Source organism: Elephantulus edwardii, unplaced genomic scaffold (genome assembly GCF_000299155.1).
Source record: "Elephantulus edwardii isolate Elephantulus edwardi_28Jun2011 unplaced genomic scaffold, EleEdw1.0 scaffold00008, whole genome shotgun sequence".
Lineage (NCBI taxonomy): Eukaryota > Metazoa > Chordata > Mammalia > Macroscelidea > Macroscelididae > Elephantulus > Elephantulus edwardii.
This window is the reverse complement of record NW_006399758.1, coordinates 937317-947588: the sequence shown is the minus strand read 5'-3', so window position 1 is coordinate 947588 and position 10272 is coordinate 937317. Positions and strand designations below refer to the sequence as shown.

The following is a 10272-nucleotide window of genomic DNA, read 5'->3' as shown; positions in this document are numbered from 1 at the left end:
TCTTCTTGCTTGCATGGTTTCTGCTGAGAAATTAGCAGTTAATCTTATCTGTTTTCCCTTATAGGTTACTCTTTGTTTCTCTCTTGTTGCTTTTAGTATTCTCTCCTTATCTTTAGTTCTAGCAAATTTGACAATGATGTGCCTTGGTGTTTTACTTTTAGGGTCTATTCTATATGGTATTCATTCAGCTTCTTGAATATATATTCTATCATTCTTCATTATGCCTGTAAAGTTTTCCTCTAGTAATTCTTCCACAACTTTTTCAGTGTCTTTACTTGCTTCTTCCTGTTCTGGGATTCCTATGATGCGGATATTATTTCTTTTAATGGTATCCCACAGTATTCTTAAGCTTTCTTCTGTTTCCTTCTTTTTGGATTCTGCTTTTTTCTCAGTCAGATCTGTGGTGACAAATCTATCTTCTATTTCACTGATTCTGTTTTCCATCTCTTCACCTCTATTCGTATGTCCCTCCATCATGTTGACAGCACCAGAAACCTTAGATTTCATATTTTGGATCACAGTTTCTTGTTTTTCCAGTGCCTCTAATGCTTCATTTGTTTTCTCTGCATTATTTTGGATTGTTTTTTTAAGCTACTCCTGATCTTTTCTAGCACTGACCTGTAATTAATCTAGTTTCTTTTTCATGTTTAGAGTATTTTTTAAGAATCAGGTTTTATGGTGATAAATTATTGACCTCTACAAAAGCCAGTAGAATAATCATGTTCTTACTATATCATATATTCTCCTGTATAGTTACTTGCATTGTCTCCTTTAATCCAATTAAAGGGAATAGACTGGTTATGATCCTGATTTGACAAGTAAAATGTCAGTCTTATAAAAATTCAAAGTCAAGGGGAGCTCTGGTGGCCTAGTGTCAAGAAGCTGCCCTGCAATCCCAGAAGCGCACGGTTCAAATCCACCAGATGCTCTGCCGGGAAAGGAGGGACAATCTCCTCCTGTACCAGTCAGATCTGATTTGACGGTACACACACACACACAATAATAAAATAATAAAAATAATTTTAAAAAAAGTTCAAAGTCAGTTACTTAATAAGTAGCAGAGATTAGATATTTGAGTAACCTTTACGGACACCAATAAACTTACTGCTATATGACTGTTGCTTTCACCTCAGTTATCAACAGTTAAAACACTTTTAAGGCCTCTCCTCCATATATTCTTTCAAGGAGAGAGACCCATTCTTGGGGATGTAACTTTCTAATAAATCTCTCTTAAAAAACAAAACAAAACCGAACAAACAAAACAAACAAAAAAAGGGGGGGGGAACCCTCCTAGTTTTAAGGTAATGGATAATTATTTGTTAAGAAAGTATACCAATGCAGTTTTTAGTGATCCTACTTTAACACACTCCTTTATTTACAAAATATTTCCATTTATTATTCTTTTTTAAAATTTTTTGGGTTTTCCATTATTGATCAGTAGTGTTAATTTTTATTTATATTCTGATACATGAACAGTTGGGCAAAGGAAAATGCTTCTCCAAATTTTGAAATTAACATTTGAACTCAAAATACACATTTATGTAGAATATTCTTTTCATAGATATGTTATTTGCATTATTTTAATGTATAGTTGCATTTGTGCTTTTTTGGGGGAGGCATGCAAAGTAGTTTTTACTTACCAGGTCATATTGTAATACTGTTGTTAATACTTAGGCTGAATAACAGGTTCACAGAGTGAGCAGTAGGCAAGGTTATTACTTGGGGTGGAGGGTGGGCCAAGAGAGAAAACAGGCAGCTACTTAATAGTCACTATTCCTTAGATGCGAAATTGTGGTACAGCTGTCACTGTATTTATGCAGGTACCAGTATTCAGGGTGGTAGTTAAACATTTGGCCAATTAGAGGATCCCAATACTTTTGTGGTTGACTGACAGAGTTCTCATCAAAAGTCAAGTGGCAGGTAGCAGGTAGCAGATAGTAGGCTACAGGTAGCAGGTAGGCCTCGCCCCTCTCTCACATCCCCTTACCCACAACAGAATAGTAACCTTATTAGAAAATCGTAAGGTGGAGGAATTCCAGCATGCAAAGTGGGATTGGACATAGTCAAAAGAATGAGAATCTGTAGTCATCATCTAGAAATAATAGTCTTCATCGCTGTTGCTCCTGGTAGCCTGCGTGTCCTCTTGCAGTGCTCTCCATCAAACCCATCAACATGCAGGAGCCTCATTTGCTTTTAACAGATTCTCCAGTATCTCCTCTCTCTGCTCTCCAAGTAATAGGAGGCTTGTGGGGAGTCACCGGTGGGTCCTGGGAGGTCAATTCCAAGGCCCATCTGTGCTTTTAAGATATATACATTTCTAAGTATTTATTCCTCCTGTAAACCAAGAGTTAAGAAATAGCTTCATAAACAGAATTCAATATCTTCCTTATAGTATCTATCCTTATAATACTGTTTTGATGATAATTATGTAGTCTACCATGAAGTGTCCTAATAGTTTGTATCTTTCTTAACAGATTTTATTAAACAAAGGAGAGCAGGATTGAATGAATTCATTCAGAACTTGGTTAGATACCCGGAACTTTACAACCAGTAAGTAAATGTCATTGTGTTTTTAAAGAGCCACTAGAACAAAACTTTAGAAAATAGAGAAATTATATTCCTTAGCACTTTTACTCCAGCATTTTCCCCTCATTTTTTCTCTGATAGTCATCATCGCCTTTTTCCTTCAAGTTAAAGCTTTACTTCTAGTCTTTCTTCTTTTTTGATTAGTTTTATAGATAAAACTTAAATTTACATATTACTTTGGTAAAATACTTTGCTGATTCCTTGGTATTATATTTATCTATGTTTGAATAATATTGATGAAGTAGCTCCCATAGCATTGTGAATACAAAGATAAACGTGCATTTCTCTTGACCTCCAGTGGTCTGAGCTGTTTCTTGGAGGAGACGTTGTTAGGTGGCACCTAGTCCGTTTAGACTCAGCAACACCATGCGTGATAGAAGGTAAAACCTCCTGGTCCTGCACCGTTTTCACAGTTGTTGCTGTGTAGTTTTTTGCAGCCACTGTGTCACTTTTTGGGCAGTTTCTACAGTGACCCTCCACTTTATCAAGCATGACATCATTCATAAGACATGCATAAGACAGTGTCTACAGAACTTGATTTGCATTGGATGCTTAGCATATTGACTTACTCTCAATTATTTCACTGAGGTTACAGAGGTGGTTAACACTAGAACTGTGAGTTTTTTTGTTAGGCATCTAAGCAAAGCCTTTTTCTGGAGAGGTGGATTTCCCAGGATGCTTCCAGCATAAAAGAGAGTGAAGGAAACACTTGGAACCTGTGTTGGTACTGGGAATAGTCAGTGGAGTATAACAGATACTTACTATTCAGAGCATCCAGCAGATGGCAGAGTGGCATAAAACTTAGGAGTCCCTTTCCATTTCCATTTCTGGTCTGCTAGCAGTTCAAATTCACCAGCTGCTCTGCAGGAGAAGGCTGGGCAGTGTCCTCTGATGAGATTTACTGCCTCTGTAAACCTGCTGGAAGGTCAACTATGAGTCTAGTCTGACTTGATAACACACAGAAACAACAACAAGCACCTTAGCAATGAACCTTCTATTATTCAGCTTTTTTTTAAAAGGTAAAAAAATAAATGTATTATTATATTTTAGATATTATGCCTTTCCATGAGGATAAATTCTACTATCTTCATACCTTTCCTTTCCATAGTTCTACCATCTTATTAGGGAGCCCTGGTGGCATAATCCAGAGAGAGTTGTGCTAGTAACTACTCAAGAATCCATCAGTGATTCCACAGAAGGAAGAAAGGTACTCTCCTCTGTGTAGTTTACAGTTTACAAAAACTAGATGGAGGGTCAGCTATGAGTTGGTAACAATCAAAAACAATGAGTTTAAATTTAAGGGGCCCTCATTATTGTTTATACATTTGTACATTACTTGCTTGTTTGAAATACAGATTATACATTCAGAACTTGAATTTTCCTCTTCCTTGAATGTGCATGGAATGAAAATAAAATAATAGCAGCAAAAATAAAATAGTGGCAATGGTTATGATTGTTACTTCTATTTTGAAGTGTTACTCAAAGTTTTTAACACTATATTAAATTTTCAATATTCTTTCTGGAACTAGAAGTTTAGTACTATGATGATGTTATTTTTATTTTTTAAATTTTAAAAGCAGTTTAATATTTTAAATTGCTAGTTTTTAAATACTATGCTATAAAATTCTTTGCCAAAGCACAACGAAGAATCCAAGATACTAAAGAGTTAAATAGAAGATTTCAAAAGGCAGCACGGGATGACAAAGTAAAATATTACAATGAAATGTGCAAGGAGTTGGAGTCAGAAAATCAAAAGGGCCGAACTCACTCAGCATTTTTTAAGCTCAAGGAACTGAAGAACAAATTCAAACCTCGAGTTGCTATGATCAAGGATGCTTTAGGCAGAATATTAAGTGATCCAGAAGTATTAAAAGATGGAAAGACTATACTGAGTCACTGTATTGAAAGGAATTGGGAGACACAGAAGGATTTCATGAAACAACGTATGAGCAAGAACCTATGGTGATAAACGAAGTTCAAGCTGCTTTGAAGGAAATAGCAAAAAATAAGGCCCCAGGAATAGATGGTATACCAATTGACATATTTTAGCTAACAGATGCTGCCCTGGACGTGCTCACCAAGTTTTGCCAAGAAATCTGGAGAACAACCACTTGTCCAACTGACTGGAAGAGATCTATATTTGTTCCCATTCCAAAGAAAGGTGACCCAGCTGAGTGTGGAAACTACAGAACAGTGTCATTGATTTCACATACAAGCAAGATTTTACTGAAGATTACCAAAAACGGCTGGAACAACACATCAGCAGAGAACTGCCAGAAGTCCAGGCTGGGTTTAGAAGGGGTCGTGGTATTAGGGAATTATAGCTAATGTTAGATGGATCTTGGCTGAAAGCAGGGAATACCAGAGGAATGTATATCTGTGTTTCATTGACTATGCAAAGGGGTTTGTGTGGATCATAACAAACTGTGGCTGACTCTGAGAAGAATGGGAATCCCAGAATACTTGATCGTTCTAATGAGAAACCTATACTTGGACCAAAAGGCAGTCGTCAGAACAGAGCAGGGAAACACTGCATGGTTCAAAATTGGGAAGGGCGTGTGCCAGGGATGTGTCCTGTCTCCATACATTTTCAACCAGTATGCAGAGCAGATTATCTGGGAGGCTGGGCTCTATGAGGAGGAATGTGGGGTCAAGATTGAAGGAAGATCTGTTAACAATCTGTGATATGCAGATGACACAACCTTCTTGCTGAAAGTGAGGAGGACCTGAAGCACTTGCTGCAGAGGGTCAAGGACTGCAACCTCCAATATTGATTGAGGCTCAATGTCCAGGAGACAAAGATTCTCACCACTGGACCAATTGGCAGCATCAGGATGGATGGTGAAGAGACTGAGATTGTTTACAGCTTTACTTTGCTTGGCTCCACAGTCAACACTCTCAGCACCAGTAGGTAGGAAATTAAAAGATGTATTGCGATGGGAAAGTCTGCTGTTAGGGACCTCTCCAAAGTACTGAAGAGCAGTGGTGTCTCTCTTGAGACTTAAGGTGGGTCTGATACAGGCCATGGTCTTTGCAGTCACTTGTTATGCATCAAAGAGTTGGACAATGACTAAGGAGGATAGAAGGAGAATTGATGCCTTTGAGCTGTGGTGCTGGAGAAGAGTATTGAGGGTACCATGGACTGCTAGGAAAACAAACAGATTCATCTTGGAAAGGGTTAAACTGGGCAGCTCCTTGGAGGCAAGGATTCTGAGGCTCCATCTAACATATTTTGGACATGTTGTAAGGAGGGACCGGTCCTTGGAGAAGGATATCATGCTTGGTGGGGTGGAGTGACAGCGCAGGAGGGGAAGACCCTCTATGAGGCGGATTGATTCAGTGACTGGGGTAATAGGTATGGGCGTATTTGAGACGGTGCGATTGGCACAGGATAGAGCAGAGTTTATTGCTGTTGTACATAGGGTTGCTATGAGTTGCAAACTACTTAACTGGCACATAACAACAGCAATAATTACAATTCTTCTGTACACAGCTCATTGACTTTTTACGTAGTATATGTATCCTGTGATCAGAAAGATACTTGTAGTACACAAAGAATAATTAGACAAAAGTTTCTAAACCCAATTTTTTTATTGGTTTGCATGCAAATTTATATACATTGTATTTTGTACATGCACATCGTGTTTTATACATCTTTCCTTTGCATTGTGTTTCACTGTAAAAAGAGCAAAGGCCATGTGGGGACTGCCACCTGTCCTTTACCAACTTCACAAAGGAAAACTATTTGTCAACAGATCAATAGCACAAAACTAATTCCCATGAGGTCAGACATGTTCCCTGTGTTCCCATACCTCTTTTATTATCTCAGTACCAATCTTACTGCTTTTCTGGGTCCAAAATCTGATGAGATAGCTCACAGCTGCACAGAACCATATTAGGGAAGTTAAAAGGTTAGAATCCAGGTTAGTAGCAGGAAAGTCAGAATGGCTTTTGAAATGTGCTCACAGGTACCTCAGCTTCATAGCTTTAGGCCAGTGTTACAAAGTTTTCAGTCCTGTGAATTATGACCCCACCTCTACCCCCAGGTGTCCAACAAACTTTGGCAAAGGCTTTTAGCTCTGATTGCAGTGGTGTAGCATTCCCAAGGTTTTATCTCACATCATGTCTCTGGGTCAGCCATGACTGCTGCTGCTGTAGATGTAATTGAAGAAAGAATATCTGGTCCCATGGGTGTCCTGGTTCTTTCACTGCTTCTTCGCTGGAGCAGGGAATGTCTAATTCTTCTGCTGCTGGATTGCTCAATTTAATGATGAAACTAGCCAATCCCCATGTGAATTGGTAGATAGCCAGTCCCCTTGTGGATATGCTAACATGGCACACTCACATATTCCCGCTCAAGTTATGTCTCAGAAAATCATATTGAATGATAAACTCCATATTCAGCAATCATTCATATGCATTGTATTTTATTATTAGCCGTTCTTTTCAAATCCCCTCTGGATCTTTCCTATTCATTTACACCCTCACCCCCATCTGCTCACTAAACTCTGCTATCCTCATGTTTTTCACTTTTCTCTTTTCTTTTTACCCTTTCTCCTTCCTCTTTTGGATGTTTATACACATCCAACTCAGCCTTCTGTTTTTACAATAATGGTCTTATGCAGTTTTTACTTGTTCTTATGAGATTGAATTATTTCACTTAGCATGATACTCTCTAAACACTTCCATGTTATATAGAATTTTATGAAATTTTTGTTTCTTAGTGCTGCATAGTATTCCATTGTGTGAATGTACCACAGTTTCTCAGTCTATGCCTGTGTGCTCTTTCCATTTTCTTGTAATTGTGAATAATGCTGATATGAACATGTTGTTGTTATGTGCTGTCAAATCACCTGCAACTCATGGCAACAACAGCCCTAAACCCTGCTCTATCCCTTGCCAATCTTACTGTCTCTGACACACCTGTTCCCATTACCCCAGTAACTGAATCAGTCCATCTCATTGAGGGTCTTCTTTTCCTGTGCTCTCCCTCCACTCTCCCAGGTATAATGTCCGTCTCCAAGAACTGATCTCTCCTTGCAACATGTCTACAGTATGTCAAACGAAGCTTCAGAATCCTTGCCTCCCAGGAACAGCCCAGCTTCACCCTCTCCAGAACGAACTTGTTTGTTCTCCTAGCAGTCTATGGTGTTTTCAATACCCTTCTCCAAAACCACAGCTCAAAGGCATAAGCTCTCCTGTCATTCCTAGTCATTGCCCAGCTCTCTGATGCATAGCAAGTAATTTCAAAGACCGTGGCCTTTATCAGGAGCACCTTAGTCTCCAGACTGACATAATTGCTCTTCAGCTCTTTGGAGAAGTCTCTGACAGCAGACTTTCCCAATGCAATTGGTATTTTAATTTCCTGCTGATACCAAGAGTGTTGATTGTAGAGCCAAGCAAACTGAAGGTGTCTATAATCTCAATCTCTTCACCATCTATCTTGATGCTGCCAGTCGGCCCAGTGGTGAGAATCTTTGTTGTACATATTTCTGTTCATGGCTCAGTTTTCATTTCCTTAGGGTATATTCTTAGCAATGGAATAGCTGAGTCAAATGGGATTTCTATGTTCAGCTTTTTGAGGAAATGCCAAATGGCCTTCCAGAGTGAGTGTGCCATTTTACAGTTCCACCAGCAGTGCGTAAGTGTTCTAATTTCTCTACATCCTCTCCAGCATTTGTTGTTGCTGTCCTGTTAAACTTTGCTATTGCTACTTTGCTAACAGGTTATCATTGTTGTTTTCATTTGCATCTCTTGGATTGCCAGTGATTTTAAGTATTTCTTCATGTGTCTGTTGATTATCTGAATTTCTTTCTTTGTGAAGAGTCTTTTGCCCATTTTGTTGTTGGGTTACCAGTCTTTTTCTTGTGGAGGCCCAAAAGTATTCTGTAAACTTATTATGAGACCCTTATCTGACATGGAATTACCCAATTTTTTTCTCAGCCAATAGGTTTTCTTTTCACTAATTGGGAAACATTTTTGATGCACATAGGGATTTAATCTTTAGTATGTCCCAGTCATTGATGTTACCCTGTCCTGGTTGTACATTTCTGGCTGTATTGCCAGCCTTTTAATACCATAGACTAGACCTTCTAAGTTTGGTCCCTCTTTATCTCTTGATCTTTATTATTTTTGGCTAAATCATTCTTCAGAAATTATTACTACAATTATTTTTTTTTTAAATCTATCCATGCTATTGTATGTCTCACCAGTTCATTCCTGATATTTTCTGATGAGCAGTAATCATAGTTTACTCAATCCCTAGTTTGGATGGCTTCCTTGCTTCCAAATCACTACAGTAGAGAATGATACAATGAACATCCTTATGTAAGTCCTTTTCTGGAATTAAACATAATGTTTTCTGGGTTTACTCCTAGAAATGGGATTCCCAGACCAAAGGCAAAGATATACACAATACTTTCAGATTGATTTCCATAAGAGCTGCCTTTTCTAAACTCTCATTAGCAATAGGTGAGGGTGTCTCTCTCTTCTCATCAACTTGTGTTAACTTGTATTTCTTATTTTTGTCAATTAGTAGACGTAAAGTGGTATGTCATTATAATTTCATTGTCATTCTCTGATTACTAGGAAAGTTAATGAACTTCTTACATTTCTTGATCATTTGTTTCTCTTTTTATGACTAACCAGTTTGTACCTTTTGCTCATTTACTTTTTGGGATACTTACAGGATTATTTAAGTGAATGTAAATATTTCTTTTATAAGAAATATTCTGAGGTTTGAACCATTGACTGTAAGACAATTTTGACTTCTCAGCAAGGAGTATTTTCATTTTCATGTTGATTAATCACTTTATTTTCATTCTGCAGATGCTAGTTATCTTCATGTTGCTTTTAATTTAAAAAGCATTGTTATGTGTCATCACATCACCTACAGCTCATAGCGACCCTATGTACAACAGCTTTGAAGCCTTCCCTGTCCTGAGTCATACTCATTGACTCTGACACACCAACCCCCATTGCCCAACTCACTATATCAATCCGTCTCATCCTGGGTCTTCCTCTCCTGTGCTGTCCCTACACCCTTTTGAGCATACTGTCCTTCTCAAGGACCAGTCTATCTTGGCCACATGCCCAAAGTAAGTGAGATGGAGCTTCAAAATCCTAGCCTCCAAGGAGAAACTTGGTTTTATCCACTTCAAGACAGACCTAATTATTTGCTTGGCCGTCCATGATTTCTTCAAGACTCTTCTCCAGCACGACAGCTCAGAGGTATCAATTCATCTTCTGTCATCCTTAGTCATTATTCAGCTCTCTGATGCATACCAAGTAATTGCAAAGACAATGGACTGGATTATGTGCACCTCTTGTCTCTAGACTGATATCATTGCTTCTCGGTGTTCTGAAAAGGTCCCTAACAGCAGATTTTCCTAATGCAATGCATCTTTAGATTTCCTGACTGCTGGTTCCAGGAGTATTGATTGTGGAACCTAACAAGCTGTAACTGTTAACAACCTCAAATATTCTCCATCTATAATGGTGCTACCAATTGGCCTAGTGGTGACAATCTTAGTCTTCCTGATGTTGAGCTTCAGTTAATATTGAAGACTATAGTCCTTGACCTGCTTCAGCAAGCGCTGAACAGAAGATTCCAAAAGGCTGCTCGGAATGACAAAGCAAAATACTACAATGAAATGTGCGAGGAACTAGAGTCAGAAAATCAAAAGG

General features: G+C 38.5%; 1 protein-coding gene across 2 annotated transcripts in view; it reads left to right on the top strand.

Annotated features, from left to right (window-relative positions):
- SGK3 (serum/glucocorticoid regulated kinase family, member 3) overlaps nt 1-10272 on the top strand; it is a 139080-nt gene that overhangs the window by 36387 nt on the left and 92421 nt on the right. For both annotated transcript variants that reach the window (XM_006880421.1, XM_006880420.1), the window contains exon 4: nt 2475-2550. In XM_006880421.1, coding sequence (XP_006880483.1) covers nt 2475-2550 — 76 coding nt within the window. The remainder of the gene's footprint in view (nt 1-2474; nt 2551-10272) is intronic.